The sequence below is a fragment of the Xylocopa sonorina genome, chromosome 16, assembly GCF_050948175.1.
Source record: "Xylocopa sonorina isolate GNS202 chromosome 16, iyXylSono1_principal, whole genome shotgun sequence".
NCBI lineage: Eukaryota > Metazoa > Arthropoda > Insecta > Hymenoptera > Apidae > Xylocopa > Xylocopa sonorina.
In genome coordinates, this window is record NC_135208.1 from 2041936 (window position 1) to 2065432 (window position 23497).

A 23497-nucleotide genomic window follows, 5' to 3' on the forward strand; every position below is an offset into this window, starting at 1 on the left:
TCGTTTAATGATTGGTATATGTGAATTAAAGTCAGGAGAGGCTTCTGGAGAACAGAGAAGAGGTAAATTTCGTGTTCTCCACGGCTCACGCGGATACCATCGCCAATTAATCGCGTAATTCGAGGACCTGCTGTGCATCGCAAGTTCTAGCGGATGTCGTCGTAGAAAATCCCGTATGCTTTTGTTTCTGAGAAAGAAAACGCGTAAAGGCGAGCGAAGCGGTAACGATGTCTAGACCGTGTTTCTCTGCACAGGGTCGCTGAACTATGTTTACTTGTCTGTACTTGTCTGGAACTCTGTGCGAGGCTACGTAAGGCTCCATTATCGTGCATCGCAACAAGTATTTATCAATTGCAGAATCGAACGACGAGCTGCTAATCCCAGATCCATCGTAGACCATCCATAGAAGTAAATAAAGTCGAGCTAAAACAATTTCAGTTTTTATTTGATAAGAGCAAACATTTATAATTATTCATATTTTATTTTTTACCTTATTCGTCGTTGTTTTTATCGTGCATCACAAGTATTTATCAATTGTAGAATCGAACGACGAGCTGCTAATCCCAGATCCATCGTAGACCATCCATAGAAGTAAATAAAGTCGAGCTAAAACAATTTCAGTTTTTATTTGATAAGAGCAAACATTTATAATTATTCATATTTTATTTTACTCGATTTTTTATTCGACAAAATTGAACATTTATAATTATTTATATTTTATTTTTTACCTTATTCGTCGTTGTTTTTATCGTGCATCGCAACAAGTATTTATTAATTGTAGAATCGAATGACGAGCTGCTAATCCCAGATCCATCGTAGACCATCCACAGAAGTAAATAAAGTCATATAAACAGTATAAAAATATACAATAAAGTCATAAAAACAGTATAAAAACAATTTCAGTTTTTATTCGATAAGAGTAAACATTTATAATTATTTATATTTTATTTTTTATCTTATTCGTCGTTATTTTTATCGTCCATCGCAACAAGTATATATCGATTGCAGAATCGAACGACGAGCTGTTAATCCCAGATCCATCGTAGACCATCCATAGAAGTAAATAAAGTCGAGCTAAAACAATTCCATTTTTTATTCGACAAGAGTAAACATTTATAATTACTTATATTTTATTTTTTATTTTATTCGATTTTTTATGCGATAAAAAAATAATAGGAAGATTTGCTGGTTGTTAGAGTTTTCAGTTAAAAAATTTGGATTATTATATAAATTACCTTTTATATAAATTAGTATTATTATTGTAAAGTCTTGCGAATTAATTGATTTCTTCAAGTATGCATTCTCATTATTTTTTTATTACTATTGCAATGTAATTATTAATGTATTGATATTCGACATTTTTAAATGACGTTTGTAACGTTTGCAAAGTCTTGCAAATTAATTGATTTCTTTAAGTATGAATTCTCAATATATTGATATTCCACGTTTTTAAATGACGTTTGTAAAGTCTTGCAAATTAATTGATTTCTTCAAGTATGCATTCTCATTATTATTATTATTACTATTGCAATGTAATTATTAATACATTCATATTCGACATTTTCAAATGACGTTTGTAACGTTTGCAAAGTCTTGCAAATTAATTGATTTCTTCAAGTATACATTCCCATTATTACTATTATTGCAATGTGATTGATATTCGAGGTTTTTAATTGAGAAAATCTACTTTTCTCGTATGCTACGAATCTCATGGATACGAAGCAACTTAACTTTGCAAATAAAAGATTTTCTGCTGTCCATCGCGCAGATTTACTGAAATTAAAGTCCTCCGCTTTCAACTTTCATTTTTTCTGGACTGTGATCGTCACAGTCCCTCGCGTGCAATATCACGCGACTGAGATTACAGTCCTTCATCTTCAACGTTTCTCTCTGGACTGTGATCACAGTCTCAGTCCAATTTCTATGGTTGTTTCGAACTGTGATGATCACAGTTTCTCGTCTGCAATGTAACTTAACTGAAATTACAGTCCTTCGTCTTCAACATTTCTTTGCGATTGAGATTACAGTCTTCTTCCAATTTCAATGGTTGTTTCGAACTGTGATGATCACAATTTTTCACAACACTCGCTTTTTTTGGACTGTGATCACAGTTTTACAATTTTGGACTGTGATCATAGTCCACAGGGTTTCGACTGTAATTACAGTTTTTCGCGATCAACACTTATTTCTTCTGAACTGTGATTACAGTCTTTCAGTTTTGGACTGTAATCACAGTCTTCCGTGATAAATACTTATTTTTTTTGGACTGTAGTCACAGTCTTTCAGTTTTGGACTGTAATTACAGTCTTTTGCGATCAACACTTATTTCTTCTGGACTGTAATCACAGTCCACAGTTTTTTGGACTGTAATCTCAGTCTTCCGCGGTCAATTACAGTCTTTCAGTTTTGGACTGTGATTACAGTCTTTCAGTTTTGGACTGTGATTAGAGTCCACAGTCTTTTGGACTGTAATCACAGTCCACAGTTTTCTGGACTGTAATCACAGTCCACAGTCTTTTGGACTGTAATCACAGTTTTTCGCAATCAACACTTATTTCTTCTGGACTGTGATTACAGTCTTTCAGTTTTGGACTGTGATTACAGTCCACAGTCTTTTGGACTGTAATCACAGTCCACAGTCTTTTGGACTGTAATCACAGTCCACAGTCTTTTGGACTGTAATCACAGTCCACAGTCTTTTGGACTGTAATCACAGTCCACAATCTTTTGGACTGTAATCACAGTCCACAGTTTTTTGGACTGTAATCACAGTCTTTCGCAATCAACACTTATTTCTTTTGGACTGTGATTACAGTCTTTTAGTTTTTGACTGTAATTACAGTCCACAGTCTTTTGGACTGTAATCACAGTCCACAGTTTTCTGGACTGTAATCACAGTCCACAGTCTTTTGGACTGTAATCACAGTCCACAGTTTTCTGGACTGTAATCACAGTCCACAGTCTTTTGGACTGTAATCACAGTCCACAGTCTTTTGGACTGTAATCACAGTCCACAGTCTTTTGGACTGTAATCACAGTCCACAGTCTTTTGGACTGTAATCACAGTCTTTCGCAATCAACACTTATTTCTTCTGGACTGTGATCACAGTCTTTCAGTTTTGGACTGTAATTACAGTCCACAGTCTTTTGGACTGTAATCACAGTCCTCCAGTTTTGAACTGTAATCACAGTCTTCCGTGATTAACACTTATTTTTTCTGGACTGTAATCACAGTCTTTCAGTTTTCGACTGTAATTACAGTCCACAGTCTTTTGGACTGTAATCACAGTCCACAGTCTTTTGGACTGTAATCACAATATTTCGCGATCAAAACCTATTTCTTCTGGACTGTGATCACAGTCTTTCAGTTTTGGACTGTAATTACAGTCCACAGTCTTTTGGACTGTAATCACAGTCCACAGTCTTTTGGACTGTAATCACAGTCTTTCGCAATCAACACTTATTTCTTCTGGACTGTGATTACAGTCTTTCAGTTTTGGACTGTGATTACAGTCCACAGTTTTTTGGACTGTAATCACAGTCTTTCGCGATCAACACTTATCTCTTTTGGACTGTGATCACAGTCTTTCAGTTTTGGACTGTAATTACAGTCCACAGTCTTTTGGACTGTAATCACAGTCCACAGGTTTTGAATTGTAATCACAGTCTTCCGCGACCAAAACATATTTCTTCTGAACTGTAATCATAGTCTTTCAGTTTTGGACTGTGATCATAGTTTTCTGGTTTTGGATTGTAATCATCACAGTCTTCTAGTTTTTGATTGTAATCACAATCCACTGGTTTTTGATTGTAATCACAGTCGTCTGGTTATGGACTGTAATCACAGTCTTCTATTGGCAAATATCACACAACTGAGAATACGCCGTCAATACTTCGTTCCTTTTGGACTGTAATCATAGTCTTCCATTGGCAAATTTCACATAACTAAGATTACAGTCCTCTATTTCTAACGTTTCTGGTTTCAGACATTCATAGTTGCTCGCTTTGCAAATATCACGCGACTAATATTACAGTCCACACGCATCCACTGTTTATTTTTTAGACTGTGATCACAGTCGTCCACTTTTCAATCGTCATTTGCACGAAATTACAGTCCTCTGCTTCGACGTTTCTGGTTTCAGACTGTAATCACAGTTTTCCATTTACAACGTTGTAATATACAATTTAATCAATTGTAACTACAATTATTTATTTCCACGTGAGAAAAATGATTTCTTTAAAAACGCACTTACGAATTGCACAATTAATGGCGTTACTTAAAGCATAAAATTAATTAACGAGTCAAACTCAAATATGCTGCAAAACGTAGCATCCAAACTATCTTTCACAAAACCAAAAGTACACACTGTTTCAATACTAAACGTGAAACGAACTCAAGCTTTTCTGAACTTAGTCCATGAACATTTTTATCCACTACATTCGTTTATTGCAGACGTGACTGCCTGTAATTTTATACACGAATTGCTTTACTTTCACGTTGAAATGAGCTGTTTCTTTCGACCAACAAGAACGAGCATTACAAGAAAGTGGATCGCGGGAAAACAACAGAAGCTAAATTAATTTCACTTAAGAAGAAAATCTACAACAGACTTTATATCCTTAAATTACCTACAAAACAATATTTTATCAATTTATATTGTTGCATGCTAATTCTTGTAATTATTCCACAATGTAACTAATTATCGTAATTACAGAAAGTGAAAATTTCACTTCAATTACTCTTGAGAAGAAAATCTGCAACAGACTTTGTCCTTAAATTACCCGCACAACGATATCTTATCAATTTATATTATTACATGCTAATTCTTGTAATTGTTCCATATTCTAATTAATTATTGTAATTACAGAAAGCGAACAAGGTTCTTGGGAAAGTGGATTGTCATACGAGTGCCGGTCACTTCTTTTCAAGGCTCTGCACAACTTGATTGAACGGTGCTTGCTATCTCGAGACTTTGTTCGCCTGGGCAAGTGGTTTGTACAACCTTACGATGGATTCGAAAAGCACCGTTGCAATAGGTGAGTCCCAGCATCCCATCGAACCGACACAGCATCTAATAAATTAGCCAAACGCTATCTCTCTAACTGCGTATCAAACCAACGATTACAGTAGCCACCTGTCCTTCTCGTTTGCATTCTTCGTTCATGGAGAAAGCACTGTATGCGCAAGTGTGGACGTCAGGCAGCACCCAGCTGTGCGACATCTTACAAGAACTTGCTTACAGCGTACGCAGACCTCCCAATCTGGTGTTAAAGGTAAGCGCAGATGGTAGATTGCCAGTACGATGCTAGATTTTTTATGTACGTGTAAGAAATGTGACTGTCGTAGATGATATTAATGGTGCGTTAACTTGGTTGCAGTGATTCTAGCTCCTTATGGATTAGCAGGTACATTGACCGGTCCACTAGGACGTACGGATAGTCAACTACTCGAGGAATGGAAACATTTTTACCCGATAAATGGAAGTAACGTTGAAGCAGGGCTACCACCTCTAGTCGAAGTGCTTGTTGGTGGTGTTCGCATGCGTTATCCTTCCTGTTATGTCCTGGTCACTGACATGGACGATGCTCCGCTTGACACTCCTCTCTCTCCACCGAATAGTCCTGCTAGTTGCGAACATCCTCTCCTAGGTCAGCAGGAACTGAGAGCTGCCACCGAATTGCCAGAACGTATTTGGGCAGAATGTACTTTGAGCTCACCGATTTCTGCTTCCAAGACAGAATCTTCCACGGAACTTGGCACCTGGACCTTCATCGACCCAACGCAAAAGTCTTCCTGTACCTGTTCAAAGTGAGTAACGCCTTCGATTGACCATTCTCAGAACTTTTACTGCATTGCGTCCAATACTCATCCCTCGACTCTGCGGAGTGCTCATTCCTCTTCTTTCGCAGTTGAAAATTCAGGAATAAATAGAGTCGATCGAACCGACAAAGAAGAGACTATTGATTTCAATCTTATTCGCTTCTGCTAGAAAATAGTCAACGTCCAGTGCAATTAATTTAGAATAGAAATCTTAAGTATGATATCATTTTCTGAAACGTACAGTTTAAAGTAAAAAAAAAGAGAACACGAGAGGGGATATTTTTAATTACAATGCAGTAACAGTAATAATAACAATTAATAACACTATTGTCTGGTGTTTATAGTATTAAACGAAAGCATATGTGTGTGAAGAATGTATTAAATAATTAGCTTCTAGATTATTTCCTTTGCACATTTATTTATTAAATGTAGCAGTATATATACATTCCTTTTCTATGTTCGTTCGACAATATCTCAACCAATAATGGCCACCGTTTACTATTGATTCTGTCTGCATGTGATAGCACAGAATTAATATTAGATAGTAATTAATTGAGACATCAGTACAGGTAGTAATTTTTTTGATGGCTGCTGCAAAATACGTGCATGTAAATTTACTTTTTTTGAGGATGGCTCGTATGCGAGTATGTTTCAAAACTTAGATCTCTTATTTGCGTAACAGAGAGTTCTCCTGCGCCAGCAATCTTTCTTCACTTAATTCTTACATTTCTTACAATCGCACAATAAAAAAAATATACTATTAAAGCTACAAACTGATAAACGTAATACAAAATAGTATCATTGTTACGTGATGGCTGTTCGCAGCATCCACGAACCAGAATTGAATTTGAATTGTATCGTTTGGGATAAAAATTGTGTTAGTCAACGAAGCGTAGATCTTGCATTTCTTACAATCGCAGAACAAAAAAAAAATACTATTAAAGCTACAAACTGATAAACGTAATACAAAATAGTATCATTGTTACGTGATGGCTGTTCGCAGCATCCACGAACCAGAATTGAATTTGAATTGTATCGTTTGGGATAAAAATTGTGTTACTCAACGAAGCGTAGATCTTGCATTTCTTACAATCACAGAACAAAAAAAAAATACTATTAAAGCTACAAACTGATAAACGTAATACAAAATAGTATCATTGTTACGTGATGGCTGTTCGCAGCATCCACGAACCACAATCGAACAGTATCGTATGGGATAAGAATTGTGTTGGTCAATGAAGCGTAGATTTTAGGGACCAAATGTAACATGTATTGTCGTTAGGTCATCTAGTTCTGGTCCATGTAAGAGACTGAGCGTATTCATTTAAATCAGACCATTTAGAGTGAATAGAGAAATAGATATTAAATGCATCGGTTGCAGGTATGCGACCCCCGGGGGTTGGAAAAGCCTGGCCTCGTCTCAGGTTCAGAGGGAGAGAGTAGATAAAGGTGGAAGGAGGGTCGTACCGTTTCATCGACGCTCTACCACCCACTGGGATGCTTGTCCCTCTGTGCCTGCTAATGCCCCCAGGTGGGTAATTTCTGCCCCGATACCAATCAGAGAAATGATTACTTCCACATACATATATATATATTTTTTAATTACCGCAATAATGCCAATATCATGATGCCATAACGTCATCCCTTAATTCACATTGCTTTATGAGAGCTCCGCTATTCATCTGGTCACACGAATAACTAAATCTAATTGCACGAATGGCGCATTAATTCAGACATCATTGTGCAATATATATTTTGTTTTTCTTCTTCGGAGGGAAGGGAGAGAGAGTCTTGTCTGTTCAAAAGTCTGTTACGAGTACTCGGTTGTAAAAAGAGTCCACACGCTTGAAAGAGGGGAGAGAATGCGTGTGCGCCTGTGTTTGTACATCCTCACGCACTCATATAAACATACGTTGGTGTTACCAATTAATAAATACATCGCACAGGGTTTATTCGCTGTATAAATTTTACCACTTTCTAATATGTACATACTTCACGTGATGGTTCTTGCGTACGTGTGCTTATTTATGTAAACTGTAGAGTAAGTACGATTACAGACAATCGATGTAAACTCTGCTATATATATAATTTTTTATATAAACTATTATATATATGAACAATCTTAGCTACGATATTATAAAAAGTTATGAGTACAAGCGTATTCTTGAAATTTTAGTCGTCGTCTAATTACTATACAGTTGCTAACAATCGTATAGCGTAGAAGCTGCTTAAATTAAGTCTTCGTTGCGAACTCTTGCTCGTCCTGATTTTTTTCAGTATCTGTAATCATTAGAGAAAGCTTCGCACGAGTGTTCGATGGTATTGTTTCTAATCGGAGCATGATTAATTAACCACCTTGGTACCGTATACCTTTTAACATCCAAATTTGTTGACGATCCTTAATTTTTTAAGTAGTGGTGTGATAATGTTGGTCTTTGTGTTCCGCATGAATCAGATTTTCAACCAGCCGTAACTTACAATCATCATTTTAAACACGATAAGAGTACGATTAATGTCTCTGTGATGTATTAATCGTAGAGAAATGTTAATCTTGCGATTGTATATTTGAATCGGAACAGGTCTGTGTTGAACAGAACAGAAGCACCGAACACACCACCAGGCGGACCTCCTTCTTATTCGAGGGGACCACCGACAGGAGGAGATTGTCTACCAGTTGCGTCTGTTGGTTCGCCAAGTTCCCCAGCACCTTCGCCTCTTCCAACCCCACATTCCGAGCCAGCATCAGTCCCACCCGCAGAGCCAACAATGCCCACTCTCAGTCCCCAACCGCCACCCAGTCACACGAACACTGCCCCACCATTGACCCCGTCTCAAGGCCCAAAGTCAACTTCCTCTGCATGTAATAATCAAGTGCATAGCCCAGCTCCCGGACCAACATTAAAACGACCAGTCTTAGCCTCTAGAGAATGTGAGGATATATATTTAGAAAACGAACAGTCATTACCTCGGCTTTATGATTATACAACACAAGAAGCATGGCTCAATCATCCTGTAAAACGTTTTAAGGAATCTAATACCAGCCCAGCCAATGCGCGGAGCAATACTTTGTATCCACCAATGAATTCTCAGGTTCCTCAGAGCCAAACGTCTAAGCTGGAGATAAAGCAGGAGCCGAACACCAGTGCTGTAAGTGATTCCTTTTCCATTCTACGCTAAAGCAGCAGCTCATCGTCTTCCCTATAATTTGTATATACATTCTGTTCGTCAACGTTCGTCAGGGAGATTGCATTGGCAGAAGAACAGATCCATATGAGTTTGATGCAACAGGTGAAGAGAACGGCACAGGTGTCGACGGACTTAGACGACAGAGAGACGACCCCACGAAACCAGGCTCTCTGTTCACCATCGAGGGTCTTCAAGTATCCTACAAAGACCTGGAGCAGATCTTTGACAACTCTGACCCTGACACATCCAGTGACGAGACAGTAAGTCAATGAAATTGCAATTTAATTGATGTAGCATGGTATTTGTAGCTCTAACAATGATAATTGCTTGCAGAATTTGAACCAGCTTCAAGTACAAACCCCGCCAGAGTCGAACAGATCCGGTGGACCGCACGAGGAGACCAGAGTGGACGCTAACAGCAGACACAACAACCGCGGAGTGGGCGTGCTACGACCAGAAGAGCTCTCGAAGATGTTTCCAACGCCTCCATCGTTGGAGCACAATCCTGTCGCCTCGCCTTGCCAGTTGAGCGACCCGTTGATGGACCAGACGGAGCTCTCGTTGCCTCAACGACCGCTCAGACACCTGCCAGACATCTATCCGAACATGGGATCCCCCCAAGAAGAACCCATCGACGATTGGTCCTATGTGTTCAAACCTGCGTCTATCTGTAAGATGGTTGGTTCATCCAAATACGCCCCACTGACAAATTTGCCCAGCCAGTCTCTACCGGCCGTTACACTGCCATCGCACTGCGTGTACAGACCCTCTTGGCAGTGCAATCCTACTTCCAACAGTTCTGAGAAACCGCTGCCAGCGACCAGGCCAGGCTCAGTCCAGCAGCAGCCGTGCCCACCGAGCCCAGCGCCTTTGGGCGCGCCGTACAGGTCCGCGACGATCTCAGGGAGACCACCACCGCCGCCTTACGACCAGCCAAGCCCAGCCACGTCCACCACCTCGTCGTATCTGAACAAAAACCTGAACAGCATCGAGGCAGACACGCCTGGACCGATTCGCGCGCCAGAGTCGAACTCTCTGGTGGTGAACATCCTGCTTGGCGACACCGCTTTCAACATCTTCCGCGACCACAACTTCGACAGTTGCAGCCTCTGCGTGTGCAACGCTGGTCCAAAGGTCGTTGGCAACATCAAGGGTGCTGATGCAGGTGTTTATTTAAGTCACTCGTGGTCCAGCGGCGCTCTGTTCCAAGACGACGATCAGATCAAGTGCAGCTGCGGGTTCAGCGCGGTGGTGAACCGCAGATTGGCGCACAAGGCTGGTCTGTTCTACGAGGACGAGATGGAGATCACTGGGATCGCTGAGGACCCTGCTGAGAAGAAGAAATCGTCGTTAATCAGTGCCGCGTGTGGAGCAAACAATAAGTCGTCGTCCTCGTCGTCCGAGGGACTCGATTTGATACCACCAAATGTGTTGGAATTACTCAGAGAACAGTGCCTGATCGTACAAAGTTCCGCGAGCAGCCTTTACAGAGCGTCGAGGATCTACGCGGCGACGAAGAGCTACCCGTTGCTCGCGCCAACAGTGAATACCCTCGAGTTCAACGACGGGAACGAAATGTCGCTGGCCGCGCTCGACCAGGGTAAAATCAACGGTACGCACAGCGAGAGGACTAACCGCGTGATCGGTGTGCATCGATGGGTTTTCCTTAGAGCCAAAGGGCCGCAGTGCAGTGGTGATATCGTGCGAATGATGAGAGCGCTCCAGCCGTTGTTGCAAGACGCGGTTCAGAAGAAGTGCACCACCAGAATGTGGGAGGCGCCTTACACTGTCAACGGCCCTCTCACTTGGAGGCAGTTCCATCGTTTAGCTGGACGCGGCACGGACGATCGCTGCGAGCCGCAGCCGATTCCAGCGTTGGTGGTCGGCTACGACCGCGACTGGCTCTCTCTGTCGCCTTACGCTTTGAGCTATTGGGAGAAGCTGCTGTTGGAGCCCTACGCAGGACCCAGGGACGTCGCCTACGTGGTGGTGGCGCCTGACAATGACTGCGTGATTAGCAAAGTAAAGTCGTTTTTCCGTGAACTGTCCACCACGTACGAAGTAAGTGGCTCGCAGGGGTTCTTATTAAGCTTCCTGCGTGTTAAACGTAGTTTCTGAGAATTGTGGTTGCTCTTTCAGATCTGTCGACTGGGCAGGCACACGCCTATCTCAAAGGCTCTAAGAGATGGGATCCTTCGTGTTGGCAAGTCATCCGTGCAGAAGCAAGCGAAGCAGCCTGTGGACGATTGGTTCAAGCTGTTGGGGGAGAACCAGCTGGGAGAGCTGCTGCGACTGTACGCTCAAGTTTGTAATCATCGACTAGCTCCGTACTTGACTCAGGTGATTCAGGATAGGAGTTTGCTGGATCCTGGTGACTCGCAGCTGAGTAACAAGCAGCAGCAACAACAGCAGCAGCAGACTACTATACCTGTTACCGATGCTATGCCTGCTACGCCTGATGTGATGACCAATAAACCTGAATCTGTTGGTACGTAGCGATGATACAAGATTCTACTTTTTAATGGGATTTTTTTAGTTCGCAACAAACATAATTTGCATCTCCTCATCGTATTAATTGTATAATTACCCTTCGTATAGCGAATATTGAATTAAAATGAAGTTTATAATTTTTCTCAGATTCTTCTGCTTCTCTTCTTCAAGAAACTTATTTGGGCTTAAGAATTGCGAATAAGAAACTGAGCTTTTTCTGCTGATATTTTTACTTAACTTACTGTAGCTTTGTAAATCTTAAAAGTTGCATATTTTATGCAATTTCACAGCCGCAAAGTAGTTGAAACCAAGCTTTTGCTGGTATTTTGTTAATACAAGCGTAACTCGCATCTCCACATCGTATTAATCATTTAATTACCCTTCGTAAAGCGAATACTAAATTGAAATGAAGTTTATACTTTTTCTCAGATTCTTCTGCTTCTCTTCTTCAAGAAACATATTTGGACTTAAGAATTGAGAATAAGAAACCAAGCTTTCGCTGGTATTTTGTTAATACGAGCATAATTTGCATCTTCACATCATATTAATCATTTAATTGCCCTTCGTATAGCAAATATTGAATTGAAATGAAGTTTATAATTTTTCTCAGATTCTTCTGCTTCTCTTCTTCAAGAAACATATTTGGACTTAAGAATTGCGAATAAGAAACCAAGCTTTTGCTGGTATTTTGTTAATACAAGCGTAACTCGCATCTCCACATCGTATTAATCATTTAATTACCCTTCATATAGCGAATATTGAATTAAAATGAAGTTTATAATTTTTCTCAGATTCTTCTGCTTCTCTTCTTCAAGAAACTTATTTGGGCTTAAGAATTGCGAATAAGAAACCAAGCTTTCGCTGGTATTTTGTTAATAGGAGCATAATTCGCATCTCCACATCGTATTAATCATTTAATTACCCTTCGTAAAGCGAATACTAAATTGAAATGAAGTTTATACTTTTTCTCAGATTCTTCTGCTTCTCTTCTTCAAGAAACATATTTGGACTTAAGAATTGCGAATAAGAAACCAAGCTTTTGCTGGTATTTTGTTAATACAAGCGTAACTCGCATCTCCACATCGTATTAATCATTTAATTACCCTTCATATAGCGAATATTGAATTAAAATGAAGTTTATAATTTTTCTCAGATTCTTCTGCTTCTCTTCTTCAAGAAACTTATTTGGGCTTAAGAATTGCGAATAAGAAACCAAGCTTTCGCTGGTATTTTGTTAATAGGAGCATAATTCGCATCTCCACATCGTATTAATCATTTAATTACCCTTCGTAAAGCGAATACTAAATTGAAATGAAGTTTATACTTTTTCTCAGATTCTTCTGCTTCTCTTCTTCAAGAAACATATTTGGACTTAAGAATTGCGAATAAGAAACCAAGCTTTTGCTGGTATTTTGTTAATACGAGCATAATTCGCATCTCCACATCGTATTAATCATTTAATTACCCTTCAAATAGCGAATATTGAATTAAAATGAAGTTTATAATTTTTCTCAGATTCTTCTGCTTCTCTTCTTCAAGAAACTTATTTGGGCTTAAGAATTACAAATAAAAAACTGAGCTTTTTCTGCTGATATTTTTACTTAACTTACTGTAGCCTTGTAAATCTAAAAAGTTGCATATTTTATGGAATTTCACAGCCGCAAAGTAGTTTTTCTTAAACCAGTGTTTCTCGAATAAGTAAGATTTTCTTTCGCATCGAAAGCAAAAACGCATGAAGGCAATGAAATAAAAATACGTATCGATGAAGGATATTCCATTAATACAATTTTACATCGCATATCACTGTCCTTCTTCGCTTTTTCTTTTATCTGCAACAAATATCACCAATTACTCATCTTCTAGCTTTTCTATAGAAATTCAATTTATAAAATATCTGAACAATCTTGCTACGCGTAATTTAATGAATAATAAAATTTATAAACATATATAAAATTTAAAAATACTCTAAAATGAAAAAAAAATATTAAAAATGTAAAATAAAAATTTCTAAGCACTCAGCTTACCAAACTAAAGAAGATCTTTCCATTTTCACTTTAGCAACTCGTCAGTCTTTCATTCTGTTATTATTAATTTCCACGTGTTCTTCGTTTCTAAAATCTATGAAGATTAAATATAATTTATGTAATTAGCGAAGCTTCTAAACTCAATTTTTCTTGTCTTAGTTATCCGTACAAATATCCAGTTTCATAATTAATTTAGCCATCGCCAATAACAAAGGCACAAACCAAACTGATTCATCGGAAAGCATAAGAAATAAGTATTATTCGTGTAAAACCTTTTTGTCTTCAGAAGGCGAGAATCCAAGAAGCGAAACTCCATCATCGAACACAGCAACAAATTCAAATTCTAATGCTGGTAACACAACACCAACCTCGCAGACTGCCACGATACACACAAACACCACAACGGGTCCAGACGAGGAGGAAGTGGAGCCTCCAGCAGTGGTCGTCTACTTGGTGGAGCCTTTCTCGCTCGGAGGGCCTGAGGATCCTGACCGCAGGAGGCTTGTGATCTTAGCTTTGCTGCGCGCCTATTCGGCAGCAGTGAATAGCATGCCTGAAAATATTAGGTCGAACATCAACGTACAGGTGAGACTTAATTTCTGTCGAAGGAGGGTTTTAGAGTTAATTAATTCAGTAAGCGAAGAGAAGCGGAGCAAAATAAATTCTTGTTATCTCGCTAATTAAGCAAAATGAATTCTTATTACATTTCTTCTTCTTTCTCTTCTGCGCAAGCAACTTTATCATTTTTATTCTTCTAACTTCTCTCGAGAAGCCTTCAAGAATTAATTTTGAAGAGAAATAAATTCTTATTATCTCGCTAATTAAGCAAAATGAATTCTTATTACATTTCTTCTTCTTTCTCTTCTGCGCAAGCAACTATATAATTTTTATTCTTCTAATTTCTCACAAGAAGTGGAGCAAGATGAATTCTTGTTACATTTCTTCTTCACTGCACAAGTAGCTGTGTAATTTAAATTCTTCTTCAGATTTGTATTCTTTTAATTTCTCCTGAAAAGTGTTCAAGAATTAATTAACTCAGTAAGTGACGAGAAGCAAAGCAAGATGAATTTCTTCTTCGCTGCGCAAGCAACTAGTATAATTTGTATTGTTCTCTAACTTCTCTCAAGAAATGTTTAAGAATTAATTGATTCAGAAAGCAAAGAGAAATTAATTTTTTTCTTCGCATGCGCAAGCAACTGTACAATTAATATCCTTCCAACTTCTCTTTACAATCCTTCAAGAATAAATTACTTCATTAAGCGAAGCAAAATAAATTCCAGCGACTACACAATTTCCATTCCTCCTCAGATAATATCCCTGGAGAGCATAATGGAGCTGGGCAGGGCCAGAGAGAGGCGCAAGATCCAGGACGAGATGCGAGCATTGGCGTTGAACGTGTTCCTGCAGGGTCGTCGCCTGTTAAATCACAATTCGTCGGTAAAGAGTCTCACTGGATTTGGCACCGCTGCCGCAGCGGATATTTTCCTTAAGAGTAAAGATGTAAGATCTTAATGAACGTTTCACTCAGTCGATTCGCACCAAAAAAATCCCTCCGCCTGGTCCAGTTTGTAGCTTCTTCTGCCTGTCGACTGCATCGACAGGGAATCTAGCGAATGAATAAATTAAAATAGGCCACGAATGGATCATTTTCAGTCCTTTAGTAATACTCTTGCAACTATACATCAGGAACGGAACAGAGCACCGTACCGGTTGTACGCGCCAGCATACGTCCTGGCCCCTCTCAGGGCTAAAAGCGAAGCACCAGAGTCATTTGGCATCGCTGGACCAGAGGAGTGCGCAGTTCTTTACATCAGCTACTGCCTCAGCGAGGACCAATCCTGGCTGCTGGCTGTAGCCACTGACGACAGAGGCGAGATCTTCGAGACTGCTACCATCAACATCGACATACCCAACAGGAAGAGGAGGAAACGCGCATCTGCCAGGAGAATCGGACTGCAGAAGCTGATGGACTTCATACTTGGAGTTATGTCACAAGGCGTAAGTGTCGATTCGATGGTTTTAGTAATCGGTGGAGTGGTTTCGGGCTCTTTGGGCATCGAAGCTAATGTTCTGGAGATTTTTTGTAAATTCTATTGTTATTTGAGATATGTAAGGAAGAATATTGAGTAGATCTGGTGTATACTTTGTTCGAAGCTGGAAGATTATGTCCTTTGTATGCTGAATTGAATGGTTCGATGGATGGGTGGAACAGTTTGAAGGTCTTCGGAGATGGAATCTAACGTTGTGGAAATTTTTAATGAATTCTATTATTATTTAAGACATGAATAAGAATTTATTTAGTACAGATCTGATGCGTACTTTGTTCGAAGCTGGAAGATTATATTTTTTGTATACTAATTGGTTCGATGGATGAATGGAACATTTTGAAGATCATCGGAGCTGGAGTTTAACACTAGAAAATTTCAGTTCGCATTGAATGAATTTCTACTATTATTATTAAAAATATTAAGTAAAGATCTGATGCATACCATTGTTCGAACCTGGAAAAGATTATATTCTTTGTGTGCTAAATGGTTTAACGTTTGGATGGAACATGGACGGATACTTGGAGGTCATTGGGGCTGGAGTTTAACGCTGTAGAAAATTTCAGTTCGCATTAAATGAATTCTACTATTATTATTAAAGATGTATAAGTAAAAATATTAAATAGAAATCTGATGCGTACGTTGTTCACGAAGTTGGAAGATTATATTCTTTGCACGCTGAATGGTTCGATGGATGGATGGAATACTAGGAGTTGATGGACGGATGGAACAATTGGAGGTCATCAAGGCTAAGCTTCACATTAAATGAATTCTATTATTAGTTAAAACATAAATAAGAATTTATTAAGTAGAGATCTGATACATACATGGTTCGAAGCTGGAAGATTATATCTTTTGCACAAACAGATGGAACTCTTGAAGATCATTGGGGCTGGAGTTTAACGCTGTAGAAATCTCAGTTTGCATTAAATGAATTCTGCTATTATTTAAGACATATAAGTAAGAATATTAAGTAAAGACCTGATGCGTACATTGTTCGGAGCTGGAGCATTATATCCTTTGTATGCTGAATTGAATGGTTCGATGGATGGATAGAACATTTGGAGTTGATGAATGATTGAATGAAATGCTCGGAGTTGCTGAACGAATGGATGGAATACTTGGAATTGATGAATGAATGGATGGAATGCTTGGAGCTGATGGATGGATGGAACACGTGCAGGTCATTGGGGCTGGAGTTTAACGCTGTAGAGATTTTAGTTCGCCTTAAATGAATTTTGCAAATATTTAAAACATATAAGTAAGAATATTAAGTAAAGATTTGATGCGCACATTGTTCGAAGCTGGAAGATTATATTTTTTGTATGCTGAATGATTCGATGGATGAATGGAACACTTGGAGTTGATGAATGAATGATGATAGAATGCTTCGAGCTGATGGATGGATGGAATGCTTGCAGGTCGTTAGGGCTGGAATCTAATGGTGCAGAAATTTTTAATGAATTCTATTATTACTTAATATATATAAGGAAGAATATTAAGTAAAGATCTGGCATACTTTCTTCGAAGCTGGAACATTATATTCTTTGCACGCTGAATGGTTCGATGGATGGATGGAACAGTTTGAAGGTCTTTGAGGATGGAAGCTAACATTGTGGAAATTTTAGTTCGCATTAAATGAATTCTATTATTATTTAAGACACGAATAAGAATTTATTTAGTAGAGATCTGATGCGTACGTTGTTCGAAGCTGGAAGATTATCCTTTGTACGCTGAATTGAATGATTCGACGGATGGATGGAACATTTTGAAGGTCTTTGGGGATGGAATCTAACGTTGTGGAAATTTTAGTTCGCATTAAATGAATTTTATTAATATTTAAAACATATAAGTAGGAATATTAAGTAGAGATCTGATGCATACTTTGTTCGAAGCATTTTGAAGGTCTTCGGGAATGGAATCTAATGTTGTGGAAATTTTTAATGAATTCTATTATTATTTGAGATATGTAAGGAAGAATATTGAGCAGATCTGATGCGTACTTTGTTCGAAGCTGGAAGATTATGTCCTTTGTATGCTAAATGGTTCGATGGGTGGATGGAACAGTTTGAAGGTCTTTGAGGATGGAAGCTAACATTGTGGAAATTTTAGTTCGCATTAAATGAATTCTATTATTATTTAAGACACAAATAAGAATTTATTTAGTAGAGATCTGATGCATACATTGTTCGAAGCATTTTGAAGGTCTTTGGGGATGGAATCTAACGTTGTGGAAATTTCAGTTCGCATTAAATTAATTCTATTATTATTTAAGACATATAAGTAAGAATATTAAGTAAAGTTCTGATGCATACGATGTTCGAAGCTGGAAGATTATGTCCTTTGTATGCTGAATGGATTGATGGATGGATGGAACACTTGAAGGTCGTCATGGCTGAGGTCTTTCAATGGCGCAGAAATTTCAGTTCGCATTAAATGAATTCTATTATTATTTAAGACATGAATACGAATTTATTTAGTACAGATCTGATGCGTACGTTGTTCGAAGCTGGAAGATTATCCTTTGTACGCTGAATTGAATGATTCGACGGATGGATGGAACATTTTGAAGGTCTTTGGGGATGGAATCTAACGTTGTGGAAATTTTAGTTCGCATTAAATGAATTCTATTATTATTTATGACATAAATAAGAATTTATTAAGTAGAGATCAAATGCATAAGCATTTATATAAGAAGCTGGAGGATTATATCCTTTGTACGCTGAGTGGATGGAACTCTTGAAGGTCATTGGGGCTGGCATCTAACACTGTAGAAATTTCAATTTGCATTAAATGAATTCTATTATTATTTGAAACATAAATAAGTATTTATTTAATAGAAATCTGATTCATACGTTGTTCCAAGCTGGAAGATTATATCCTTCGTACACTGAACGAGTGGATGAGTTGGTTTGATGAGTGGATGGAACATGGACGGATACTTGGAGGTCATCGGGGCTGGAGTTTAACGCTGTAGAAAATTTCAGTTCGCATTAAATGAATTCTACTATTATTATTAAAGATATATAAGTAAAAATATTAAATAGAGATCTGATGCACACATTGTTAGAAGCTGGAAGATGATATCCTTTGTACGCTAAATGGTTCGATGGACGGATGGAACATTTTGAGGGTCATTGAAACTGGAGTCTAACGCTGTAGAAAATTTCAGTTCGCATTAAATGAATTCTACTATTATTATTAAAGATATATAAGTCAAAATATTAAATAGAGATCTGATGCACACATTGTTAGAAGCTGGAAGATGATATCCTTTGTACGCTAAATGGTTCGATGGACGGATGGAACATTTTGAGGGTCATTGAAACTGGAGTCTAACACTGTAGAAAATTTCAGTTCGCATTAAATGAATTCTGCTATCATTTAAAATATGCTAGTGAGAATATTAAGCAGAGATTGAGAAGCTGAACGAGAATAGAAATAAGATTCTTTACTTAAAGAATATTAAGTATTATAGAGATCTGATGCAAACGTTGTTTAAAGCTAAATGATTAATTTTTGAGCTATTATCTTTTGCACGCTGAATTTCTGAGGATAGAATAAGATTCTTTACTCTTCATATTGAGATTTCTCTCGCAAAATGTTGTAGTATTTCCATCGAACCATGAAACAAACAGCAGAGCGCTACCAGTTGCAAGTTCTGAGACCCTAACGACCCAGTCATTGATCTCCAACAGCTTCTTACTAAAAAAGAATGTATTAAAAAGTATCGAAGCTTGCAAAGAAATTAATTCTAAGACCACTGAAAAGTGGTGCATGGACTCAGTACATAAAAAACTGTTATATACCCTATTAACTAGGATCATAGACAATTTTTCTTATCAATCGTAATGCCAGAATCTTCAAGTATACAGATGAACGAGCATATTCTAGCGACGAAGCCAAAAAGTGCAAGATTACCACTTCGCGCAGATGAGAACAGTAAAGTAGACCAGCGAAGGACCAAAACGAAGGATTAAAAATGAAATAAGCTAGGATAGACCTTCAGAATTCCATGTACTGCGTCTCAGCAGTCGCAGACCAGCAGAACGAAGGATTAAAAATGAAATAAGCTAGGATAGACCTTCAGAATTCCATGCACTGCATCTCAGCAGTCGTAGACCAGCAGAACGAAGGATTAAAAATGAAATAAATTAATACAAGCCTTCAGAATTAATTCTAAGAATAACTAAAGATCAGAACTATTTCTCTCTACCCAGGTACAGCCTTGGAGACTGGTAGTTGGTCGTGTGGGGCGTATTGGTCACGGCGAGCTGAAAGGATGGAGCTGGTTGCTGTCCAGGAAAGCGCTTCTGAAAGCCTCGAAACACCTCAAGGAGATATGCGGCCAGTGCAGCCTTCTCTATCCATCAGCTGCGCCTTGCATCCTCAGCGCTTGCTTGGTCTCCCTCGAACCAGACTCGACTCTCAGGCTGATGGCTGACCAGTTCACACCCGATGAAAGGTTCAGCCAGACATCCGTTAACTGCCAATTATCCACACCGCAGGATGTTACGTGCACACACATCCTCGTCTTTCCTACGTCTGCCACCACACAGGTAAACTTTCTTCGCTGAAAGCAGAATATGAAGTATTAACATTTATACGGACTCAGAAACGCTTCGTCTCTGGTTCCGTTGGATCTTTAAATAATACGACAGAGTTTAGCTTACTTCGTTGCTCGATATCGAAGCGTAGTTTTCTTCTGTTACGAATTGAGATACCGAAGATATCGTTTTGGGGTATCGAAGACACTGAGCTGCAAGGTTTTCAAGCGCAACGACTTCTTATATTCTTTTAACGCAGACTGGAAAAAGAACGAATAGAAATAAATGAATTCCGTTCCCTTTAAACTTTATCTTTCCTTGATGCGTAGAATGCCATGCGAAGGTAACAAATTATTCTCATAAATAAGCTCAATTGGGCGCTGCAAACTTTTTTAATGAACCTTTATTCTACTGTAGTGACCACAATATTAGTTCGAAGCGCCCTGTGCAAGCTAAAACAATACTACAAACTGTAACGTTGCGCATTCAGCTGTACGTTACGCAGCTGAAGTGGTAAAAGACCAAACGTAGAGTCGTTTACGCTGTTTCGAAGCTGAAAATCTAGCAGATAATTATTACTTGAGTGTTTCACGGTTTCGTGGGTTCGTTTTCAGCTACGACAGTACAAATTACATCAAAATTGCATAGCGCAACACACTCTGCACAGTCTAGAATCCTCTCGCAAACATTTAGTAGAAGCTACATCATTAAACGTCTGAGAATGATCATTCGTTTGTCATTTACAGTCGTCACAGACTGCGTTTCAAGAGCAGCACATCAACGGACCAGAATTAGGAGACGAGGACCTGTTTTGTGTGCTGCACGATGATATGCCCGAAGGGATGGAGGGCATGGCAGACTTCAACGATATATTCAACGTTTGGCCAGAAGCTGGGCCTGGCGGAGGGCAGAGTCCTGGTGGCAGTCCACATCGTCCGGAAGGATCTCCTCTTGGTGGAGACGGTGGAGGATCAGGCTTAGGGAATCACAATGGTCCTGGCAGTCCATTTCCGTGTAGCAATACACCAAGAGTAAGTCTACGAGTCCACTATTAGTAACAAAAACAATTATTCTATTGAAAAATGCTAAAAATCTTTGCGTCGAGTGTATGTAAAACATACGTATGAGTACGATGAGAGTTATTATTATTTTTTAGCTACTATATCTTGCTCGATAAGCTACTGCTGGTCAATCGCACTCAATAATCTGCGTCTCGCCAGCATTTTTTTATTAACAGTGCTGAAAGAAGTATTTTTATTAAAGAAAAAGCTGTTCGAAGTCTCAGATGTGGTGCAATAAATTGTTGTTTAATTGGTGAAAACAGGTGGCAGTTGCTGAACAAGCAGAGGAAGTGGGAACGCTATTGCAGCAGCCGCTGGCTCTTGGCTACTTGGTATCCACTGCGCCCACAGGACGGATGCCGCCATGGTTCTGGTCAGCTTGTCCCCACCTCGAAGGAGTTTGCCCAGTGTTCTTGAAGAATGCCTTACATTTGCACAGCCCAGCAATACAGCAGAATAGTGACGACCTGTTGCAACAACAAAGCGCGCTCACTGCTCACCCATTAGACTCGCAATATACCACCGATGTGCTCAGGTTCGTATCTACTTCTTCTAGATTGTAGCTTTTGATACGTACCCCCTCGTACGTTGCTAGAACTGATTCTGGTTCCTATTTCGAAGCTACGTTCTGGATTCTTGGATCTCTCGATCTTGAACCAAGTCAGAGCGCTTCGTTTCAGACTTTGTTGATGGTGTTCAATGCTTGGCCAACTTCAGCGATGGACCAAATTGTAGCCAGTACTTGGTACAGCGAAGAACATCTAAAATTCAATTAAATGAACAATTATATTTCACAATTATGATCTTAAATAATAAAAAAAAAAAAATTAGCGTAGTAATGAACACAAAAGTGGGGAGATTTCCTCGTTTGAGGATCAACGGGTGCCTTTAAAGCGAGGAGATCTTCTCAGTCAGTTGGCCAGGTGTTAAGACACATCTTCAGACTTTGTTGTTGCTGTTTAATGCTTGGACAACTCCAACGATGGACCAAATTGTAGTCACTACTTGGTACAGCGAAGAACATCTAAAAGTCATTTAAAGAGACAATTATGATCTTGAATAATAACAGAATGGTAACAAAAAAAAAAGCTAACATAGTAGCGAGCATACGTTGCTATTTAAAAATGGAGAAATCTCCCCATTTGAAGACTAACGAGTGTCTTCTCAATCAGTTGGCCAGGTGTTAAGACACACCTTCAGAGTTTGTTGTTGCTGTTTAATGCTTGGACAACTCCAGAGATGGACCAAATTGTAGTCACTACTTGGTACAGCAAAGAACATCTAAAAACCACTTAAATGGACAATTATATTCGACAATTATAATCTTGAATAATAACAAAAAAAGAGTAGTACAGTAACAAGCACAAAATTGGGGAGATTTCTCCATTCGAAGACCAACGAATGTCCTCAAAGTGGTGAAAGAACATGGTTGAAGAACATGGAACGTCTAAAAATCATTTAAAGGGACGATTATGATCTTGAATAATAACAAAAGGAAGCTAGCATATTAGCAAACACACGTTGCTATAAAAAAAGTAGGGAGATCTCTTCATTTGTTAACCAACGAGTGTCCTCAGAGTGAGGAGATCTCAGTCAGTTGTTCAGGTGTTAAGACACACCTTCAGACTTTATTGTTGCTGTTTAATGCTTGAACAACTTCTACGATGGACCAAATTGTAGTCACTACTTAGTATAGCATCTAAAAGTCATTTAAATGGACGATTATGATCTTGAATAATAACAGAATGATGACTGATAATATCAAAAAAAAAAGCTAGAATAGTAACGAGCATAAAAGTGAGGACGTTGCCTTAATCAGTTGACCAGATGTTGAGATACGCCTTCGAGCACAAAATTGTGAAGATTTCTCTATTTGAGGACCAACAAATGTCTTCAAAGTGGTGGAAGAACATGGAACATCTAAAAATCATTTAAAGGGACAATTATGATCTTGAATAATAACAAAAGAAAGCTAGCATAGTAACAAACACACGTTGCATTAAAAAATTGCAAAGATCTCCCCATTTGAAGACCAACAAATGTCCTCAAAATGGTGAGATCTTCTCATTTGATGACCAACTAGTGTCTTCAAGGTGGAGAGATCTTTTCAGTCAGTTGTCCAGATGTTAAAACACATCTTCAGACTTTGTTGTTGCTGTTTAACGCTTAGCCAACTCCAATATTGGACCAAACTGTATCCACTAGTGGTAGCAACAAAGAACATCTAAAAATCATTTAAATGGACGATTATGATCTTGAATAATAACAGAATGGTAACGAAAATAAAAGCTAGCATAGTAACGAGCATAAAAGTGAGGACGTT

The 23497-nt window shown here is 38.8% G+C and overlaps 1 protein-coding gene across 2 annotated transcripts in view; it reads left to right on the top strand.

Annotated features, from left to right (window-relative positions):
* Positions 1–23497, top strand: part of Skd (mediator complex subunit skuld) — a 50119-nt gene that overhangs the window by 25339 nt on the left and 1283 nt on the right. The window contains exons 3-16 of one of the 2 annotated variants that reach the window (XM_076907394.1): positions 4869–5037; positions 5129–5274; positions 5380–5809; positions 7203–7352; positions 8401–8968; positions 9061–9267; positions 9341–11068; positions 11147–11495; positions 13811–14106; positions 14830–15021; positions 15175–15519; positions 19787–20125; positions 20860–21144; positions 21438–21709. In XM_076907394.1, coding sequence (XP_076763509.1) covers positions 4869–5037; positions 5129–5274; positions 5380–5809; positions 7203–7352; positions 8401–8968; positions 9061–9267; positions 9341–11068; positions 11147–11495; positions 13811–14106; positions 14830–15021; positions 15175–15519; positions 19787–20125; positions 20860–21144; positions 21438–21709 — 5476 coding nt within the window. Of the gene's footprint in view, positions 1–4868; positions 5038–5128; positions 5275–5379; positions 5810–7202; positions 7353–8400; positions 8969–9060; positions 9268–9340; positions 11069–11146; positions 11496–13807; positions 14107–14829; positions 15022–15174; positions 15520–19786; positions 20126–20859; positions 21145–21437; positions 21710–23497 lie in introns of both variants that reach the window. The other variant, XM_076907393.1, reaches the window with a different exon arrangement.